Source organism: Neolamprologus multifasciatus, chromosome 4, assembly GCF_963576455.1.
Source record: "Neolamprologus multifasciatus chromosome 4, fNeoMul1.2, whole genome shotgun sequence".
NCBI classification, from domain to species: domain Eukaryota; kingdom Metazoa; phylum Chordata; class Actinopteri; order Cichliformes; family Cichlidae; genus Neolamprologus; species Neolamprologus multifasciatus.
The window spans coordinates 14239670-14263111 of record NC_140442.1 but is presented as its reverse complement, the minus strand read 5'-3'; the positions used below and the strand labels follow the sequence as shown (position 1 = coordinate 14263111).

The 23442-nt window shown below is 43.3% G+C and overlaps 1 protein-coding gene and 1 pseudogene across 1 annotated transcript; both read right to left on the bottom strand.

The window, feature by feature from the left end:
• Positions 1–664: 664 nt before the first annotated feature.
• LOC146520036 (cytochrome P450 2K1-like) lies at positions 665–15051 on the bottom strand. The gene is made up of 9 exons (XM_085155692.1): positions 14535–15051; positions 14268–14430; positions 13306–13455; positions 12998–13158; positions 11466–11645; positions 11233–11374; positions 2430–2614; positions 2182–2323; positions 665–2091 (listed from the first exon to the last, which is right to left on the bottom strand). The coding sequence occupies exons 1-9, from the start codon at positions 14739–14741 to the stop codon at positions 1904–1906; spliced, it is 1518 nt and encodes a 505-aa protein (XP_085011818.1). The 5' UTR covers positions 14742–15051; the 3' UTR covers positions 665–1903.
• LOC146520037 (uncharacterized) lies at positions 8730–10545 on the bottom strand (annotated as a pseudogene).
• Positions 15052–23442: the final 8391 nt, after the last annotated feature.

Here is a 23442-nt window from a genome sequence, read left to right as displayed (position 1 = left end):
AGCCAGATGTGTTTTTCATTCATACCACCAGTGTGTAGTTGGTGCATTGTGTGCTTATTAATGTGATGGCTTGAGCACATTTTTTGTAACTATTGGCTATTTTTGCAAAACTCTACACACAAATAAGAAAACTCTTCACCCAATCAGCAAAACATTGTAGTTTTCTTGTAAAAGCGAATACCCCTTGCTTAACTCTCCACACTTTTGTAAAAATGGTATTTGTGTATCCAACAGTTAACACAAGCCATCATATTAATAAGCACACAATGCACCAACTACACACTGATGGTATAAATAAAAAACACATCTGGCTTTTGCTTTCTCTGTGCACAAGGTAGGCTATGTCAGTTTGAGCTCATACTTTTGTCATAGATCCGTAAGCATAGAGGGATCCAAACTTCAAGTACTGGTGTTTATTCACACACATCAAAACAAACACAAGTGTTTATTTCCAAGTATAGGATTATTTGCAATCGCCATATTGACTATATGGGTTTCTTGGTCTGCAGTGAACATGCTTCCTCTGCCCCAGCATCTGGTCGTCTAGCAATTCTGTAAAGTAACAATTTCAGTATTTGTGTCTTTTTAATTTTCAATTAATTGTATTACAACCATCATATGACTCCCTATGAGCAAGTGCAACAGTAGGAAGGAAAACCCCGCTTTTAACAGGAAGAACAACTAATGTGGTTAAGGATGTTACCTGGGTATTAACTACTAAACATAGACACAGCATAGGTAAATTAAAAAAAATAAATTAAAAGGTTGCACCAATGGAAAAGGTAAAGCCTTTAATAAATTACTGCCTAAAAACCAAAACAAAACAAATTCAAACTAAAGTCTGGTCGACCCTAAACCTGACTGTTAATGGCTTGGACTGTGAGTGTTCATTATAGAGCTCAGTTTCCTCCACAACTTTGGTTGTTGCTCTAAAGTAGCTGGCTAAGCAGATTTAAATATTGAAAACCACCCACTCACCTTTCATTGTACCTGGATCAGCTGTTCACTGTTTTCACCACTTTGTAAATAAACCACAATGTTTATCTGCAAGGAGTTCCGCTGTCGAGTCCGCTCTTTCTCCTCTTTCTCTGTTCTTAAAGACCAGTGTGTTCTTCACTTTTCACAGTACAACAAACTAACCTGTTTATCCTGCACTAACCTACAGCAAGGTTTTCATGCAACCATTAGATAATAAAGTTAGTCTACATCAGTTTGTTTCACAGGATGTTTAACAACATGAAAAAGCATAATGTCACATGTACAAATGTACAACATCTGATTTAAAAACATCATGACTTCCATGTAGGCTTTAAATTTCCAGTTTATCAGATACCGCTGAGCAGTCGTTACCTTTGAATCTAACCTCTTTTCTTCCTCTCCTGTCCTGTCTTTCTTATCTTTCTCCATCTCTGAGTGAAGTTGGCTCTCTTTCTGTTCTCTCCCTGTGAAATACAGCAGCTGGACCTTTAGCTAGCAACACACTTTGAAACAAACTGCACACAAACACTTTGTGTGTTTGTGATGTTTGTTGAGCTGAGAGGAAAGTTGCACTGGAAATTAACTGACACTTAAAAACAATCACTTTTAATCCCTGACTTTGACACATGTCATCTTTTTTTTATCCACTGGTGATTAATAAACAAACAAAGGTCCGCAGTGACGAGATAATAACTCCCCCCGAATGCATTACAGCCAAAGTAATGAGCCTGTTTTGAAAACGTAATAAGTAGAAAGTACAGATATTTGCTTGAAACTGTAGGGAGTAAAACTAAAAAGTAGCCAGAAAAATCTGTTACCTTGACATCTAACTTTGCCTATTGTTCAGAATGCTGACATCTGTTTGATGCTATTGCTTATGCTACTGTCACAAGTAAACGCTATAATGTCAAGTTCCATGTGTCTCTCAGTGGCGACTGACAGCACACAGCATATGAGATGAAGAAGGGGTGGTGAATCCCACAGCTGGTGTGAGATCCAGTTCATCTTCTGTAATTCCAGGTGGAGGAGTGAAACGAAAGCGCTGAATGAGGGAGGTGAAGAAGAGGAAGAGCTCCATCTTAGCCAGACCTTCTCCGAGACACATCCTGCGACCTGCAAATGCAAAGAGTTTACACTCATTTAAACGAATCATGTCTGCGCTAGTGAGAATTTTCTCAAAAAAGCCTGACAAAGTTGTCATACCTGCAGAAAAGGGCATGAAGGCATATCTCCTGACAAATTGACCCTTTTTGTCCAGTAAATGTGAAGGGTTAAAAGTGTGTGGGCTCTCCCATTCACTCTCATCATACAGGACAGAGGTGAGAAGGGGAAACACAATAGTTCCCTGTAGGAAACAGAAGATTTCTCATGTAGATGTATATCTACAGAACCAGTTCAGGTTATCAGAAGTGAATCAAGATGTTAAAATATATTTAGGTACAGCAGCTGACTTTTTTGATAAAGTATTCCTTGAAGGTGACATCTTGGCTAGTTTGGTGAGGAACAGACATGGGGACAATATTCGCCAGTCTCTGAGTCTCGTGAATGACTGCATCAGTGTACGACAGGTTTTTCCGGTCATCTACACAAACTTGACGGCTTCCTACTACCCGGCTCAGCTCCTCGTGGACCTGCTCTGCAGAGACAAAATAAAGAAACAGATTTGTCCACCTTAGTTTTAACAGATCTGCTAAAATGTGTAAAAATAATAATAATCTAAAATTATACACAGAATATTGTTATGGTGCACATTGTTTGCATGCTGTGTATTTATTTACCACTGACTGGTAGTGACAACGACAAAACTCCTAATTTTTTGCCTTTTCTCTCTGATATCACATGCTGAAATGTCAGTAAGCCCATAACTGAAGTCCTTGGTCTTGTACCCCAACAGGACACTGAACTCTGTATACGTATTTATTAGGGGTGCAACGATACACAAAATTCACGGTTCGGTTCGGTTCGATACTTTGGTGTCACGGTTCGATATTTTTTCGATACAAAAAAAATGTTCATGCCTTTTTTATTAATTTGTCACTTATTAAATTTTCACGGCACATTCTGCACCACATCTCTGTGCGTTCATCATTTGTTTGAAGCCAGCTCACCTCCTGCAACCACTTGTCCGAGAATACGCGCTTTTTTTGTGGTTTGGACTCCTTCTGACATTTCTTTGGAGGTGGAGGAACACCAAAGTAATTGCTTAAAGGAGCTTCTTTGACATCTTTAAGAGTTCTAAACAAATGTCTGTCCTCCTCCAGAAAATCTTATGTATGCAAACACACATTGCAACTTCTTATCTTGTGCGCGTTTTTTATTTTGACAGCGAATGCGCACCTGCGGACCACTTATGTGCAGCCCTGGTTATTTAGCTCGTCATATTGCAGCCACAGAAATTCTTTTGTCCATGAAACCATAAAGCTGCACTTTCTTTTTGCCTTATAGTCTGATTTGTCATAACTTTTCCGTTTTGTGGTAAGCTTTTCTTTGGCTGTCACTTCTTCACCCTGACCTGTCTTATTTGGCTCAGCAGAACTAAAATATATATCCTGCTGCTTTTACACACGCACTCACATAACGCTCAGCGATTCTCTGCGCGATCAACCTCTCACATGTTTAAGCTTGCTGCGGGAGATTTCACTTGTCATGTTTGCATAGTAAGCTAACGATTGATAAGATGATGTCAGAGGAATTGGTGCGCAAATTATCATCACTCACCAATCAGTGCTGTCGCTCTCTATACACAGTTCGCGCGATTGCAAAGTGAAAGCAAAAAACAAGCGCAAATTCAAACGCGATTTCAATATGTCACATATTGACAGTGGCTCACCGATGCCAATGACATAATTACCCAGCTACATTTCCGAAAGAATGCAAAAGCATTGACATATATTTTTCCTTCCTACGATAGGCCGACGGGCAGGGCAGAGATAGATTTTGGCAGCCCGACTGGAAAAATCGCTAGCCCCGGGACGTCGGGCTAGCGATTTAGCGAGCCCTGTATCTGATTGAGGAATCACTCATCTTTGGAAAAGAGAGTTTATTACAGAGAAATGGCTCTTTCCAAAATAAAAGCTATACTATACGCTTCTTCTGGGCTATATTCTCAGCAGCATATTAAACATATCAGGTCCCCATAAGGAGAATCATGTGCTAACGGCTGTCTAAATGACTCGGCTAAAGTTTGTAGCATGCGTGCTTGTTGTTTTTGTCTGCTTCCACTTGTCTTTGCGCTAGGATGATGTCAGCGTAAATGTGCAGTCATGTTCGTTGTGTTCCCACTAGTGCTGTCAGCGTCAATCTGAAATGAGGTTAATGCCACAACACGGCAAATCTCCGTTAACGAGCTACCGCGGATTGCCCCATGCGTGGGGCTAGATGGCCAACACGTTAACGAGCTAACTGCGCTAACACACTAGTTCCCACCCATGTAATTGAGCATTGCTGGCACATCCAACATACTGTTTTACTTTAGTCCATGACGCGCTTACCTTCAGGGTCATACATCACATGAAAACCAAAATAGTTCCAAACGCCAGATCTGAATGAGAGTGGGGGAGGTTCAATTTGCCATGTTGCAAGGAGAGCTTAACTTCTGTCTCGCTAGCTTGCCCTGCGCTCAGTGAATCTGCGTTCGACTACTCCGCCTAGGCTGCACTGTCGAGCGCAGATCCACTGAGCGCTCAACACAGACAGCACCGTCAGAAGGAAAGTTGATAAAATAAATTAAAAATGTTGTATTGTTCGATACATATGCGTACCGAACCGAAAGCACTGTATCGAACGGTTCAATATCGATACGAGTATCGTTGCACCCCTAGTGTTTATCTGTTATCACCTTATATAAATATCAACTATGTGTGTTGGAAAGACTGTCGACTGTGTTCGAGAGCCCCCTTGTGGCGAGAGAGTTGAACTATTGAAAACATGGTCCAGACTAGAGCATGTAGGTTAAGCTAACACATAGCAAGAGGCACCTTGTAAACTGACTCAACGGTGGACGTCTAGGCATAGTGCGAGTTGTGAGCGTCTCTAAAGAACTGTGAGTAGACATCATCAGACGTAACTCAGGGGCAACGTCTGGGCCTGAGAATGTAATGTCCACCAGCAGCTGGGTGCTGGACAGATCTGGGTGAAAGACTGTCTGAAACAGCTCCCACACCAGAAGAAGAGTCAATGTCCGGTAAATCAAAGGGGAATGGCTCAGAGTCAATGTCAGTGTCTGCAGGGGGGCCAGGGTGGGCCTGAGAGTCAGAGTTCAGATCCTCTGCGGTTTCTCTCCCAGCAGGCGATGAAACAGAATGTTCTTTGGAAGTGAGAGAGTCCCAGGTATGGAACGGTTGCATGTTCACAACATGATAAACACCTGCATCCACACCGGAGTCCACCCAAGTGAGCCTGTAATTAACATCACTGAGTCTCTGAGATACACACAATGGTCCCTCAAACAGTGGCGCAAGTTTAGCAGTAAAGTTAGACTGAGCGTCTGACCTGGGGTGCGTCTTAACTCTCACAAGGTCACCAACACGAAACGTGGCATGTCGATATCTCAAGTCATAGTAATGCTTTTGTCTGCCATGGCTATAGTCCAGAGCTGCTTTGGCGTGGTCGTGAGGTTCCTGCAGGGAGGCTCTCAGAGTCTCAGGGTAAGGCACACCCGGTTCATCAACACCTGCTGTAGAAGGCTGAGTGATAAGGTCAAGCGGGGTGTCTAACTCACGACCATAAAGCATCATGACAGGAGTCATACCTGTACTGTCATGGGGGGGCCGTACGCAGAGCAAAGCAAATCTGAGGGAGAAACTTGTCCCATGATGTGTGCTTATCACCTACATAAGCGCAGATTGCAGTTTTCAGAGTCCGGTTGACGCGTTCAGTAGCATTTGTCTGAAAGTGATATGCCGTAGTGAGTCTGTGCACCGAGCCTAAGGCAGAAACAACATGTTCAAAAAGCTCACTCACAAAAGGAGACCCTCTGTCAGAAATCAGGTAAGTGGGTGTACCATGTCTAGCAAAAATGTCAGTGACGAATTTACCAGCTGCTACCTGAGATGTAGCTTCTTTGACAGCGCTGGCTTCAACCCATTTAGTCAAATAGTCAACAAACACGATCAAATAAGCATTACCAGTGGGGGTGCGGGGAAGTGGCCCAACAAAATCCACACCCACATACTCCCAGGGTTTCTGGGGGACAATGGGAACCATAAGACTGGCTGCTTTTTTCTGACTTGGCTTGGTGAGTTGGCACACTGAGCATGAAATCACATAGCGTTTCACATCAGCTGCCATTTTGGGCCAGAAAAACCTAAAACGCAGTCTAGCCAATGTCTTAGAAACACCCAAGTGACCTGCTGCGGGGGTGGTCGTGGTAATAGTCCAGCAAGGTGCCTCTCATGGAAGTAGGGGCTCTCTGTAATACAAAAGAGAGTCATACACAACATACTGTAACAAGGTGGCATTGTCTGAGCTGTTCAGAGAGTCAGCTTCAATGTCTCTGAGGAGTGGACCTGTGACATGATCGTCTAACTGCAGCTGTCTCAATTGTGAACGTGTCAATTGTGTCAGCCAGAATGACGGGGGGCAGAGTACGAATGTCCAGGCTGCCCATGACAGCATGATCTGGTAAAAGATCAGTCGGCCTGTCCCAGGTCAGAGGCAAAGGGTTGCGTGACAGTGCGTCGGGAACTTTGTTTTGTGCACCAGGTTTGTGCACTATTGTGAAATCAAAGTCCTGCAAACGAAGTGACCAGCGGGCGAGTCAGCCCGTTGGGTTTTGAGGAGACATGAGCCACCTGAGACTGTTGTGGTCAGTAAAGATGGTAACATGAACACCTTCAACATATGGGCGGAAGTGTTCCAGAGCCCATATCACAGCAAGGCACTCCTTCTCTGAAGTGCAGTAGGGGAGTTCAGCTTTGTGAAGGGAGCGACTAGCAAAAGCCACAACATACTCACGACCCTTGTCATCCTTTTGCATCAACGCTGCCCCGAGACCAATGTCACACGCATCGGCGTGAATGGAAAAGGGACGGTGTTAGGGAACGGCTGTGTGCAGACAGGAATAGGACCCAAGGTGCAGACACTCGGAGGCAAAACTTAAACTCAAAACCGCTTTAATGTTAAACTCAAATATAACATAACTGGAAATATCAAAAATAAACTTACACTGGAGGACTGGGAAAAACACACAGCTAAATAAACGGTAGATCGCGACAATGACAAACTGAAACACAGGGCTTAAATACATAGAGGGAGCAATCAGGGAATGGACAACAGGAGGGAAACAGCTGGGGCAAATCAGAACTGACGAGACAAGGAAGCGTAAACTGAACACACTGAGATAAGACAGAGACCTTCAAAGTAAAACAGGAAACACATAACACAGACTGAACAAAAGACACAGACTCACATGCAGGCACTACAGAGGGAACAGAGATGTGGGACCAGGGCAGACACAGACACTGACTGGACACGGGGATATAGCGGACAGGGGAGACAGCAACTAAGGATTACACAGAGACAAACCATAAGACATGACTCTAACGAAAACCCAAAGACTAGAAATATTAAATAATATAATAAACTCAAAAACCCTGGGTCAACGACCCAGGCATCCTAACAGACGGTTGAAGTCCGGAAATGACAGGACCGGGGCTGAAGTGACATGGTCTTTCAAAGTGTCCATGGCACTTTGACAGCTGTCGTCCCAGCAGAAAGCATTGTCCTTTCTGGTGATGGTGTGAAGAGGTTCGGCATGGCGGGCATAATTCTGAATGAAGCGCCGATAATAGCCAGTCAAGCCAAGGAACTAACGGACGTGTTTCACCGAGGTTGGGGTATCAAACTCCTTAACCACCTTTACTTTGTCTGGATCGGGCTTAACTCCTGATGATGTGATGCGGTACCCGAGAAAGGTGGATTCATCGAGGCAGAATTGGCACTTTTTGAGCTTCAATGACAAGCCAGCAGCTTGGAGTCTGCCCAGCACCTCCTCAAGATCCACCAAGTGCTGTTCAAAGGTAGGTGAGGCGATAACAATGTCATCCAGGTAGACTGCGCACGTTTTGTAAATGAGGCCAGCAAGCACAGAGTTCATGAGTCTCTGAAAAGTTGCAGGTGCGTTGCAGAGCCCAAAGGGCAGCACCCGAAACTGGAAGAGACGGCAGTGAGAGATGAAGGCAGTTTTAGGCTTCGAGTCCTCTGCTACAGCAACCTGCCAATAGCCTCGCGCTAAGTCCAATGTCGAGACAAACTTTCCCCGTGCCAGAAAGTCCAAAGACTCATCTACACGAGGCAGGGGATAAGAGTCTTTTCGGGTAACTTGGTTGAGCCCTCGAAAGTCCACACAAAACCTTGGTTCCGCAGCCGCTCTATTTACAATGACTACAGGAGCTGCCCAAGGGCTTGTGGAAGGTTCAGTGATGTTGTCCTTCAACATTTGTTGCACTTGTTCTTCAATCACACGTTTCTTAGCAGGTGACGTGCAGTAGGGTGGGAGATTGACAGGTGTTGCATTGCCAGTCTCTATGGCGTGCTCAGTGAGAGCCGTTCGACCAAGTTGACCATCAAACAAGGACCTAAACTTGCTGAGCAGATTGAGTAAAGCATCCTTGTTGTTCTCTGAGAGACTTGCTTCAGACAGTTTGGCTGTTAAGTCTGAGCGAATCAAGTCCAAAGACATCAGTGTTCCAGGTGAATGTGAGTAATCATTTTGAAGGTCCTCTTCATCGTCTGCAAGTGGGCAGGGGATGTCCTCAATGTCCTCCCACTGTTCTAGTGGGAATGTGAATAGAAACAGAAGCTCTTGCCATAAAATCCATTCCCAGAAATGAAAGGAGAGGACAAATCTGGTATTATTGCAAAACGCTGGTAAAAGTTCTTGTTCATGAATCCAATATTGAGCCAAATAACACCCTCAGGGATACAGGGAGCATTATTGGCGAGGTTAACTGCAGGACCATTCCACTCACTTGTGTTTCTAGGGTAAGAGTCATTTACTTGAATGAGATCTGTTCGTACAGCCGAGAGGGAAGCACCCGTGTCGAGGGTAGCATCCACAGATGAAGCATTGAAGTTCACTTTCGTTCTTAGTGGGGTATTCCAGTGGACTTGTGAAAAATTGTCTTCCAAGTGTCCAAGACTGTGTCCACCCTGTAGTGAATCGGGCGTGTGAGGCTCCATTAGTAACTGGGGGAAGGTTGGCCTCTGTGAAATGTCCTCCCCCCCCCTGTAGTTTCCCGACTGCCTGTATTGTGGCTGGGATGTGGTGCTGCTTAATTCCACCTTTTCATGGCCAGGGTCAGAGGGGCCAGGTGCCGGCAATGGCTGGACTGGGCCATGCCTAGCGGCGTTTGAGGCTCGTTGTGGCAAATGAGGTTGGGTGTTACAGTTTGGGCAGGTGCGTGTAGTGAACCCTGGCTGAGAGCATTTGAAGCAGTAAGGTTCAGGCTTATAGTTGTCTTTGCCACATAAAGCAGGCTGTGGTCTTTGTGGTCCAAGCACTGAGTGAAGCTCATGAGCACGTAGCAGCAGGTCCATTACAGAAGTGACATTAGCGCCATACAGGGCAACTCTGTATTTTTCAAGAGCATGTTTAATAATCAGGTCGATTCTGTCTTTTTCAGGTGGAGGACTCTTCAGTTTGTCAAACTCACTCAACATGTGAGCAACAAAGGTTGGGAGCGGTTCGTCCTGAGCCTGAACACGATCCAAAATTCCTCTCAGGATGCGTTCTTGGCTGTCAGAGGGCAGAAAAGCTGTCTTAAACAGTTGACAGAATTGAGCCCATGATGTGATGTGGGAGCTCAATGCCTTGAACCATTTCCCGGGCTCTTTTGCAAGAAAGTGTGGCAGTTCGTTTAGCAATTGCCCATCGGTTAGGTTCAATGAGGCTTTGTATGTGCCAACTGCATTTAACCAGTCCTCAGGTTGCACTTTGCCGTCCCCAGCATACACAGGAGGCTCCAGTTTGGCGTGATGTAAAGCTGCCGCAATCACTCTGGAAGTGCTGCTGAGCTCGAGTGAGTGAGATGGGAGGAAAGGATTTGTAGGTTGAAATGGGTTGCTGGGCAGGAACGGATTGGTACTGTTGGTGGGTTCAGTTTTGTCCCTCGCAGGAACATGAGGTGTCGATGTGGCCATTGGGAAAACAAGAGACTGTGGGATCCCACTGCTTTAGTAAACTCTGCTGTATGTTCAGTGAGTCACGTAAACAATCACTAAGCTTATTCACCTCAGTTCTTAACTCCACCACTTGTTGGCTAAGGCTAGGAGTCACATTTTCAACTATCTGGCACATAGGTAACGAGGTAAGTTCCATGTCCGAGTCAGAGTCGTCTGGGTAGTGTGCCATTGCGATTTCAAAAAAAATTAAGCCGCTCCAGGGCACAGCGCAGTTATTAATATAGCAGTAAAAGAGTCAGCTAGGTCAGACTAGAAAGACAAAACTGCAAAAATGCCATTCAAGATTAAATTTAGAAAAACCACAAATAAAATTTCGCCCAACAACTGAAATTAGGCTGGAGTGATCAGAACCATGTTATTACAATAGCATGTCTGCAACACTAGAGCTCAATGTGTGTGTGTTTTTGCAGCGTTTTTCTTGTTGCTGGTGTTTTCTTAAGTTGCAGTCCGTTTGGCCTCTCAGGCCCACCGTAGAGGTTACAGATACAAAGCAAAAAACTGCATATTAAACTCTACACTCAAGTTTCCTGGCTATGTGTGACTTTCAACTTACGAGTACAAATTTTGTCCCAATTTTTCTGCCTTTCACCTGATTGGTCAATGTCATGTCAATCATAAATTTAACACTTCAGTCAGAGAATAGATGGGTTTGGCTGGCAGAGGGGTGCTTTACTGAGCTTCAGGTCCTGGAAGGGTAATACAGTTTGAAGCTGGATATATCCTAAGCTAGGTCCCTTAACTTTTGGTAGCTACTGAAAGGATAAAGTTGTGCTATACCAGAAATACCATTATTACTTTAGTATTGAGCCCATACACACAGACCCCGAGTTGTACACCACCCCTGTAAGCCTGTGGTTGCATCACTGTGCTGTTGTGTTAAAGAATAACAGTAAATAAGGAATAACCTTATTTGTGCGTCCTATATGTTCTGACCGACACCCCAAGGTGAACACCATTGTTATTCAACCAACGCCTATACAGTCCTGGGTGAAACCCAAATTAACAGTGTGGTATTTCTTATCACCCACATTCTTTTGGGGTGAGACTTGCATATCTTGTCCAATTCCTTACCCTGTATGTGTGGGTATTTAGCCAATAACAGCAAACCCCATCTCAGTGTGGCTGCTGTGGTGTCAGTGCCAGCACCAAACAGGTTGCTCACTGTGAATGTCAAGTTCTCCTCATTGTAGTGAGTATCCAAAACACAGGAGTCCTAAGAGAAGTAACACTCACATTGCTTATTGCTATCAAACCTAAAGTGTAAATAATAATATCATAATTTTAAAAAACACATATCGTCTTACTTCTTCTTTCTGTTTCCGAATCAGAAAACAGTCCACAAGCCCTCGGCACAGTCCGGGCTCCAGAGTCTCTTTCAGATGCTTAGTTAAATTCTTTATATCTCTGACATTCATCTCAACATTTTTTAACATCACCTGGCGGTTTTTTATCCAACCGAACAGCCGGGGAAACATGTTAAAAAGCTGCAGGAAAAAAAACAAACTTAAACAAAGCTTATTCCAAGTAAATACACTGAATTATTAGAAATATAATTAAATAGATTTTACTTTGTCATATGACACATGTTATAGTTTAAATATAAAAAAAAATTAAAGTCCACACATTATTATTACACATTGTTTCACTAAATCCTGGTTTTCATTTTTATGAAAGCAGCGATGACTTGACCTATTTTAAAATTCCCCTCACAGAAATAATGTAAATCAAAAATAACAAAGTTACTGTTGCTGTGCATCTAAAGATATCTGATATTTTCAAGTAGCTTTACCATCTAATTTCTTAATGACTATCAGTGCATATTGTGTCATATATACATTTTATTGTATCTCATGATTAAGAAGTACTGCCTTTGCATCAATGAGCATTAATAACAATAATTAAAAAAAAGCTTGTGAAAAAGCAAATAGTCAGATTTCCAATGCACCAGATAGAGCCGGATTTGCTAATAGCAGCGCTACAGCTTTGGCTCTAGCCTGTGTTTCTTCACTGAATGTTTAGAGCCTTGTTATTGTAGGGAGTTGTGTATGCCTTCCAGAGAGCCATATCGATGGGGACTTTAGCCCCTGGGATCCCTGTTCAGCCAGGCAGGTCACGAGGTGGAGGCCAGACAACAACCAGCAAAGCAAAACAACCAGATAAGACAGACATGACATGAGATGGATCAGTTATCAGGCCACGATCAGGGCTCTCTGTCCTGGTCGTTGTGTCCTTGGGCAAGATACTTTACCCTACCGCCTACTGGTGTTGGCCAGAGGGGCCGATGGCGCAATATGGCAGCCTCGCTCCTGTCAGTCTGCCGCAGGGCAGCTGTGGCTACAACTGTAGCTGCCTCCACCAGTGTGTGAATGTGAGAGTGAATGAATAGTGGCATTGTAAAGCGCTATATAAATCCAATCCATTATCCTAACTCCCCGAAAAGCCTTCAGTTGATCCAAAATGCTACAGCGAGAGTATTGACTGCAAGCATATTTCTCCCATATTTGCTTGTCTTCACTGGCTTCCTGTTAAATCCAAAGTTGAATTTAAAATCCTTTCACTTACAAAGTCTTGAACAATCAGGCCCAGTCTAATCCTATAGACCTCATAGGACCACATAGCACTGCTGGTTTACTTGTGGGATCTAGGGTATTCAAAAGTAGAATGGGAGCCTAAGATACGAAGCACGTAGTAAACATCAGGTCATGAGGTCTGTTTGTTGTTGCTAATTTAATTTAATTTATAAGATTTTAGTCTCACAGAATTTTCTACTTCCATATATGAATGTATGTGATCGTGGCTAACTTTACCAACTCATCGAATCTGTCAAAAAGCCAACCTGGACTGATGCAGAACCTGAGACACATATGGTTTGATTGGCTCGCTTCACCATATTCTTGAATACAGGGTCACCGTAGTCAAATCTGCTTCCGTACACAATAGAGGAGATAATGTTGGCTGTTGCGTAATTTATTGGAAGAGCTGTATCAAAAGCATTTCCTGTAAAAGTGATACACAAGAAAAAAAATCTAAAATAAATAAATACATACATGGGCTAACAGACATGCACAATATAACATTTAGAGGTGTGCTAATTTTGAAAAATCATTTAAATTGCAGTTCATGGTTCATGTACTTTTGCCATACCTTTATGATCTTCAATCATTTGAATCAGATAGCCACACTCCTCCAGGATTTTATCCTGAGTAAGTCTTTTGCCCATCCCAAAGTCTTTAAGGGTGGTGAGGGCAAAACGTCTCAGCTCTTTCCATGATTCTCCGTTTGCAAACAAAATTCCTCCAAAACATAAAATCCTCTATTTAAAAAACTCAATTAACTAATTTTTATGAGATGGAAATAGAAACATGCTGACAAGGCTTAAACCACCAGTAAGGAAGGGCTGAAAACAATGAATATTTTTACATTTTTTAACTTTTGAAGTCGTTTTTGTTTTTGAATATATCACATTTTATACCCCCCCCCCCCCAAAAAAAAAAAAAAAAAAAAAGTTGATTCTGTTCATCTGGATGTAGTGTTTTTACTACAGTACAGTACATTTGCATTTGTCTTTTTTCCCTAAATAGTTTAAAATTGTACATGTGACTCTATTGTTCCTCTATTGTATTGAAATTAGCGCCGCTGACTAAAAATGTCAGATTCATGATCATTGGTCAATGAACATTATTTATAAAGCTGGGGAATCTTGCAGTCAGCTGAGACTGTAGAAGTCACTTGGATGAGTGACAAAACGTTTATCCCACAGAAAACACTACGTCGAGATGAATAGGATCAACTTTTTGGGATTTCCTTACCTGGATGATTGAAGCAATTTCATAATAAAAGTGCTATATTGCATAGTTTACTACACAAACAGGGTCACATACTCACGGAAGACATTCAACATTAAAGGAATATGTAGCACTAAACTTATATAAACTTGTTTTTAAATTCTGGATGGAGAGGAAACCTGTATTTCATGAAGTCATGTGAGTCACAACAGCTATAAGTGCTGTTAGTTATTTCTAAGAAGCCAGGTATCATATGTTGACTGGACTATTTGTGATAGTAAAATGAAACAGAATAAATGGTATTATGAAAGAATTTCATACCATGACCTCTGTTCAGGTCCTTAAATATCGGGGAGACGTTGCGCTCTCCAAACTCCACTGCATAGTTAACCAGTGCCTCTCTGACTGCTTCGTACCCAGCCAAGACCACAACCTTGTTGGTTCCTAAATAAACTGTAAATACTGACCCATATGTCTTTGAAAGCTGGAAGAATAAAAATTAAGCAAAACACAACTGAAATAGCATTAAATACATTGCAATCTTTCATTAAAGCTGCTCCTTTTGAACGAGAAGACGGCCTAATTTACCTCATGCAGAGTTTTGTAGGGTCTCTTGAGGTCAATTTGCAACAGGTTGCCTAGCAGAGGCAGAGGTCTTGGTCCTGGGGGTTCCTTCCCTCTTTCCTTAGAAATGTAACTGACAGATAGGAGATAAAGAACAAGCAAGAGAACAGCAGCAGCCAGCACGGTGGTGGAACTGGAGAAGTTAAAATCTACAAAAAGTGCCATCTCCATCTGGTGTCAGTGGTTTTTCTCTGTGTTACTTATGTGAAAACTGCTAGAGCTTCCTTGTAGGGACTCCCAGGATAGGTTTAGCAATCATCTTCCCGCCCCTGTGGCAATGCACAGGTGAGATGCATATCTCACTTGTGCATTACGTAACCATTAGGTAACCCACCAGCGATTTAATTACAGAACTTGTTTTGCCAGAGCAAGTGAGAGCTGCCTCACCCTTCAAAAAGCCACAGCTATGTTTTTTTTTAGGGTCAGCAATGTTTCAGTTACCGGGTTGCTATTTATCACACAGAGACATGTAGAAGATTGAGGTCTGTTAGGCGCCACCTATGTCCCCTGGGGCTCTGTTAGGGTGAGTGGTTAAATATTGTCATTTTTATGTTTGCCATTTGTACATTGTTTTAATTCTGTGAAAGGAATTCTTTCTGTCCTCCCCTCCCCAGATTCTCGAGGTTCTAGGTGGGGGGCTGTAGGGCTGTAGTCTTTTATCATCCTTGTGCTTTTGATGTAAGCTTCCTGCGTCCCTACGACCCTTTGGTCAGCAGGAGGTCTACCACACACACACACACACACACCTACACACACACACACACACACACACACACACACACACCTACACACACACACACACACACACATTCTCACATAACACACACACAGTGCCTTGTCTTTGTAACCAAGGGGGGTTACGTGGGGAAGGTACATGTTGTAAACTATTGTTTATTGTGTGAACGTTGCCAATAAAAGGGAGCGAGAGGGGGCAGTCAGAGAGGTCATTTTGTGATGTGCTATGGTACCGACAAGCCTCCCTTGCAAGTAAAAAGATTGATCGCTGTTGCCTTGTTTTTCTTTCATGGGAATAAGTTCTGGGATCAGCGGGGTCTGACTTAGACCCAACAGGCTCCACCTTGTTTGTGCTCATGGTGGCTTTTGGAACATTTTAACACAGTTATCTGATTAAAAAAAATATATCGCTTCCTGTGTGATACAGCTCATCGTTCCTTTGGGATTAATAAAGTATGCTGATTCTGATTCTGATCTACTGTTCACCTCCAACTTGTTTTATTCCATACGTCATCCATCTGTGCTTGGTGCCAAGGCTGAGATAAACGAGGAGTTATCTCATAAAGAGGAACAAACAGTACTCCAAGAACAGACAAAGCCCAGCAGAAACCTTGAGGAGGAGCTCCATCTGCCCCCACCCGGGAAGAGCCTCAGAAAGGAGAGACATCTGAGGCAAGAAGAGGGGTCTCTATTTGCCTCCAACTCTCTCAACAACACCAACGACCAGGACCAGGGACCACGAATTTCCCCAGTCCCCCAAACCCCTGACAGGCCATCACCCTCCTCCCCCTCCCTTTCTCCCTCCTCCCCACACCTGAAATTCACTGAGGAGATGATGAAGCGGGTCAATGCTGGGCTCAGATCTACCCCCTGGTCCAATCCCTTTTTGTCCCCCATAAACCCCCCACCAGAGCAGCCAAAGGTTCGCCATCGAGCCCCGCCCTCAACAGAGCAATCAAAGTTACATTGCCCAGCCTCGCCAAGATTCCATCTTGGGACCCCTTCTGTTTAACATTTACATGCTCCCACTGGCACAGATTATAAAGAACAACAAAATAAACTATCATAGCTATGCAGATGACACACAAATATATATCACAATGTCACCAGGAGACCGAGGCCCTGTACAGGCTCTTGGTAAATGCATTGAGGAAATGAATGACTGGTTGTGCCACAATTTTCTCCAGCTAAACAAAAACAAAACTGAGGTAATAGTCTTTGGTGCCAAAGAAAAACGATTACAGGTCACCAGAGAACTTCAATCTATACACCTAAAAACCACAAACCAGGCGAGAAATTTGGGTGTAGTGATGGATGCAGACCTAATCTTAGAAAAACACATTAAGACAATAACAAAATCTGCTTACTATCACCTCAAGAATATTTCAAGGATAAAAGATCTGATGTCTCAACAGGACCTGGAAAAACTAGTCCATGCATTCATCTTTAGTAGGCTTGATTACTGTAACAGCATCTTTACAGGTCTACCTAAAAAATCAGTCAGACAACTGCAGCTCATTCAGAATCTGCTGCTCGAGTCCTCACTAAGACCAAAAAAGTGGACCACATCAGTCCAGCTCTGAGGTCTTTACACTGGCTGCCTGTCCGTCAGAGGATAGACTTTAAAGTTCTGATGCTGGTCTATAAAGCTCTGAATGGTTTAGGACCAAAATACATCAGTGACCTCCTGACCCAGTATGAACCTTCCAGATCCTTCAGGTCATCTGGATCCGGTCTTTTATCAGTCCCCAGAGTCAGAACCAGACACGCAGAAACTGCATTCAGCTTTTATGCTCCTTATATCTGGAACAAACTCCCAAAAAGCCTCAGATCAGCTGAAACACTCAGTTTATTTAAATCCAGGTTGAAGACTCACCTGTTCTCAGCTACATTTTAATAAAACACCAAATCCACACTTTTAAGCTTAAATTTCAAAACCTACATTTTAACTGCTGATTTTATCTACTGTTCTGATTTTATATACTGGTTGGTTAGTTAGTTAGTTAGTTATGTCTGTGAAGGTTCTCAGTCACCCAGGTCATTGTAGTCAAAGGAGCTTGCAAAGAAAAGCATCTGGACTTGTTTAAGTTGCTTGAAGACGTTTCACCTCTCATCCGAGAAGCTTCTTCAGTTCTAAGGTCAAATGGTGGAGAGTCCCAGATATAAACCTAGTGGGAGTATCCCCCCACAGAGGGACAAAAGGACCCCCTGATGATCCTCTAATCGCCTGAGCCAAGGTGTGAAACTGGGTGTGGGTCCCAATCAGCCAGAGTTTCGGGGGAGTTCATTGTGAAACCTGGCCCCACCTTATCATGCGAATTCCTGAGGTCAGATGGCCCAGGATGTGAGTGGGCGTTAAGGCGTCTGGGGAGGGAACTCAAAACTGGATTATAGATGTGTTAAGAGATATATTCTAAAACACTTCTTCAGTAGAGAATCAGAGAGGAGAAACACACAGAATTTCTTGCTAGCAAGGGCAGCCTAGAGTGAGACTCAGAGACTCGCACTGAGGACTTGCCCTGGTCCTTTATTTATACACTTCAGTGGGTGCTTGTGTGGTGTGTGTGTGGTGTGTGTGTGTGAGGGGGGGTCAGAGTGTGACCCCATAAAGACTTCCCTAAAACTGCTGGTCTGGAAAGTCCAGCAGTTCATCAAACCAAAACCACTTAGACTGGAAACAGATATAACTACGTTAATCCTACCGTAAAACAATAAAACAAGGTACGAACTTTCTCATGCTCCTAGGATGTGGGGTTGAAAGCCAGAACACCCTGGAATGTTACAGACTTCCTAGGATGAGACATCCTTTCAATAAACACAAATGGTTTCATGCAGTATTCTACCATATACAAACTTATATCATTAAAAGATTATACTGACTACTAAGTACAATTTTCCATTGACATTCCCTCCTGTTGTCAGTATAAATTTAAATGAGATATCAGTATGTAACATCTTGTTGTACATTTTCTGTCACATCGTCATTGGTCACACAAAGTCTTCATGTTCCAACAGGTCAGAGTCATTATCATCACTTGTCACGGCTATGTAATCAGCAACAGTGGAAAATATTATGCGGTTAATCAAGAGTTTTAAACATGGCAGTATACACGTTACAAAGACACAAAATAAAAGTAGAAATATCCCAACTCTGATGAGTAGTCCTTTTAGCACCTGTAACCAGGAGCCAGTGTAAAGCCAAGAAAACCAGTCACTTGTATCGCTTACATAGTCCTGATTTTGGGCCTGCTGGATTTGTCTCAAAGGCGTGCTGGGCATATGAGAGCAGACATAATAGTCTGTATTTGCTGATTCTGTCTTTGTCCTGTAAAGGTGAGCGTCGTAGTCAAGGTAACCAGGAGGGTCCACCTTCCCATGGCTACGTACAGGTCCGTCACACCCTACTACTTGGTTACTCTAGAGTTGGCCAATGGCTGGAGGTTGAAGTGCGAGCAATTCCCTACGGGCGCCCAATCAGCACTTCCCCCTCGCCACTGAAGCAACCAAGTGAGGGTGAAACTTTCCTCTACTAGTTGATTTCTGTGGAGGAAGTGGAATCCTCTGGGACCTCAACCTTTTTGCAGTGGCTCTGATGTATCCAGGAGGGTCTCTCCGCTATTTTGCAGGCAGTTGGAGTGGTCAGAAGCACTTGAAATGGCCTCTATCAACCCCCATCACCTCGCTTTAGGCCTTCGTCCTGCGATAGGAATATTTATGACTCTTCTACTGTCCATCCTCTGCAGAAAAAACCCTCTGTGGAAAGGGTGCTGGGTTCAGTTATCTTACTGCTGTTATGATCCCAGCAGTCTTCAGAGTGTCATCGTATGCACAGTACAGTGGCACAGCATTAGGTGATGTTCATAGGAAACTGCTGTCATCACCACCATAGCTTCTGGTTCATGTGCTTTTCACAGAATCATGATGTCATCCTCGGACTCCCCCTGCACTGTCGATGGAGCTTGGCACGCTCCCCTCATCCTTCAGGTGCCCGTCTGTTGTCCAAAATCTCCTCTGTTGGCCTCTGGAAATCCCCCTTGGCACAGCTCTCATTCCAACGCAGTTTCGTGGTCCTTGCTGTGGCTCCAAAGTCTAATCTCATGATGGGCCCCAACCAGCTTGACCTATGACCTCAACCACTGCCTGGGCTGTCAGCTATGCCTGGAATGGTTCTTGTTTCTCACCGGGCCTCTGAAGATTTCTCAGGAGATGACTGCTGCACCTGTATTTCCTTGCTAGGAGGAAAAACTTCTATTTGGAGAGCATGTCAACAATCATCAAACCACATTCTTTAGTTCAGTGAACTTCACTTATAGGCCATCAAAGCCTCATTTGAGCATGGATGCACCACTTGCATAGGCTTAATACCCGTTGAATGAACTGTTAATCACACAAATTGCTGCAAAAATCATATAAAGCATAGTTTAATGTTAATTCATTGTTTCATGTTAATCCTGGACCCCTCCTCTTGACGCATGGACACTCCCATGAGTCAACTCATCAAAACCAGATTCCTGTCTTAAAGAAAAAGGTTAGCTAGATCACGTCCCAGGCAACATCAGGGTGTCTCCTCTGGAGTAGCTCCGTAACCCTGCAATAAAAGATGTTAGCGTGCTTTGCATATTAAGTTTGCTTAACACCAGGCTCCGCCAGGAGCCTGCATACACACCATCATGGCCTGGAAAACAAGATCTGGAAGTGAAATCAAACTGCACACTTGTAAACAATTGTATCATAAGAGTAATAAAGCATTCAACATCAGCAAGACAAGTATCATGTGCAGGTTTTTTCAAATCAGTAAACTACAAATATTTCCATAATTTGCCTCAGACATGGATCATCCCATGTACTCAGTCAACATTAATGTAATCGGTGACTTCTCTTAAGCAAAGTCACTCCACTCATCAATCACTATGAGCTCAATGGTGGTTAGCCAGCTCTCGATCTGATAATGTGTAGCTTGCTCATCAGCTCAGAAGAGACCACAACGCAACCTCACACAGTGGTTGCGTGCTTTGCCCCACAGTGGCAAAGACTTGCACTTTCATATTCAATTCAGCTTCTCCATCATGTAGTTTTCAACTGCTTCATACAGGGTTCAGCATATTAGTTGTTTTCATAGGTGTGCTCTATATCTCAACAATGGCTCATATTAGGATGACAGTTTTTCAAACAGGTCAAGTGCCTCTATGCACGTAATTAGTTAAAGTATTTACCTATTTTACTTCATATGTCATTGTACTAAATTTGAGCAACCCTAAGCTTAATGCAGATTACTTTCAACAATTATCCACCTCACATCATGACTGACTGAGGTGCCTCTTCATATTAATATTATTTCATCATTAACACCAGTTTACAGGTTGTTATCCTTGCTATTATTAGTATGAATACATTAAAGATAAGTTGTAATTTAGCCTTTTGTTTATTTTCCATTTTCAAAGATTTTGCTGGGCCGTCGCTGGCACGCTTGACTTCAGAGTGGTTTACTGATACGGCCTTCAACTTCACCCTAACGGTGAAGCGGTATCAGTTTTATGAGATGAAACTCAACCGTTCTCCTTTGTCACCAGTACTTGAGCCTCAGCAAAGAAAACAAAAATGGAAGTAATTCAGCAGCATATTGTGCTGTAAAATCAACTTACTTCCAGACACACACACATATAGACATTTGCGCGCTAATTTGTCACGAAGTATTTCACGGCTACCTCTAAACCCAGTCTAAACACAGTTCCTTTTGGCGAACTTAAACCTAATTTGTCACGAAGTATTTTCAGCTACCTCTAAAACTAGTCTAAACACAGTTCCTTTTGGCGAACTTAAACCTATTTTATCTTTTTACGAAGTAATTACGACTACTTTTAAAACCTAAATTTAATTCAGTTCCTTTCGGCGAACTCAACCTAATTTATCACGTGACTTTAAACCTTTGCGGCCGTTTTATATACCAAAATAGTGTTAAGAGATATATTCTAAAACACTTCTTCAGTAGAGAATCAGAGAGGAGAAACACACAGAATTTCTTGCTAGCAAGGGCAGCCTAGAGTGAGACTCAGAGACTCGCACTGAGGACTTGCCCTGGTCCTTTATTTATACACTTCAGTGGGTGCTTGTGTGGTGTGTGTGTGGTGTGTGTGTGTGAGGGGGGGTCAGAGTGTGACCCCATAAAGACTTCCCTAAAACTGCTGGTCTGGAAAGTCCAGCAGTTCATCAAACCAAAACCACTTAGACTGGAAACAGATATAACTACGTTAATCCTACCGTAAAACAATAAAACAAGGTACGAACTTTCTCATGCTCCTAGGATGTGGGGTTGAAAGCCAGAACACCCTGGAATGTTACAGACTTCCTAGGATGAGACATCCTTTCAATAAACACAAATGGTTTCATGCAGTATTCTACCATATACAAACTTATATCATTAAAAGTTTATACTGACTACTAAGTACAATTTTCCATTGACAAGATGGCAGAGAATTGGTGTCGTAAACCACCGCCTCTGTTCAAAGATGGTCGCTCACAGTTGACATAGATGGCTTCTTTCACTCCTCTTTCAAACCATCTGTCCTCTCTGTCCAAAATGTGAACATTGGCATCCTCGAAAGAGTGTCCTTTATCCTTAAGATGCAGATGGACAGCTGAGTCTTGTCCTGTGGAGGTGGCTCTTCTGTGTTGTGCCATGCGCTTGTGAAGTGGCTGTTTGGTCTCTCCGATGTAGAGGTCTGGGCATTCCTCGCTGCACTGTACAGCATACACCACATTGTTAAGTCTGTGCTTTGGAGTTTTGTCTTTCGGGTGAACCAGTTTTTGTCATGACTACAATGACCTGGGTGACTGAGAACCTTCACAGACATATTGCCGTACATTTTGGGAGGAACACCCTTCAACTGGTGCGGGAGTATGAAAGGGAATCAAGGAAACTAGCGGATTATAGGAACCATCTCCGTTTCAACCTAAGATGTAGACAAAGCAGAATTGTTCCTAAGAGCCTGCGCCTTGGATCCACTGTCAGGGGATACAGAGCAGACTTGATTCTACAGAGAGCACAAAATCACCTTTTAAGTGAAAGGATAAGACAGGTCCATTTCACTATAGATGCCCTCCAGATCAAGATCAGCCAGACTCTGCAGGAACTGGAAACCCTTCTACCCTCTCCAATCTTAGAAGAGGTTTACAAGTTTGTGGACAAGGCTCAGCGGGCCCAACACTCGAAAGGAAAAGAAAGACAACGCAGGAAATTTCACACCTTGCTTTCAAAAACACACACTCCTCATTCTGAACCTACACAACCCAGAGAAGAAAACACACCTGAAGACAGTCAGGAGAAATGGGTTAAGAACTTTTCAGACCGGAATCTCACTGAACCTGAAAAGAGAGTATTAGCCAAAGGACTCAATTTTGCCATTTCTCCACAACAGTTGCCCATAGTGGACCTCATCACAGCCACAGAATCGGCCATATGGATTAATAAATTATCACAGACAGAAGCAGAGCAAATCAGGATGAAAGTCTCAGCCACCCTCTCCAGTGCCAAAGTCCCTCCGTCCAACCTCACAATACAGGAAAAGAAGGCCGTCGCTTCCCTGAGCAAAGACCACAACATCACTGTTTTACCAGCTGATAAGGGAAGATGCACCGTGGTCCTAAACACTACAGATTACCACACAAAGATCACTACTCTCCTCAGTGACAACAATACCTGCAAAGCTTTAAAGAGAGACCCCACCAGCAGCTACAAAAAGAAAGTTATAGCTTGCCTTCAAGACTTTGAAAAGGACAAAATCATTGATCGCCTTACATATCACTGCCTTTACCCAGGGGATGCCATTCCCTGCATTTACGGACTTCCTAAAATCCACAAGGAAGCTGTCCCACTCAGACCCATAGTCAGTAGCATAAACTCAGCCACTTATAACATTGCAAAACACCTTGCTACCATCCTTGCTCCTCTCGTGGGGAACACCCCACACCACGCCTGTTTGGCGCCCTGGGCAAACACCCCCTCTGGCGTAGTTTTTGTTGACCGCAGCACAACGAGTTTCCCCTTGTTGCATTAGAGCCTGTGATGTTTTAAGAGTTTGAATCGCGAGCCGATCACATTGCTCTGTAAACTTTCCAAGCACTTTAATAAACAAGCAAG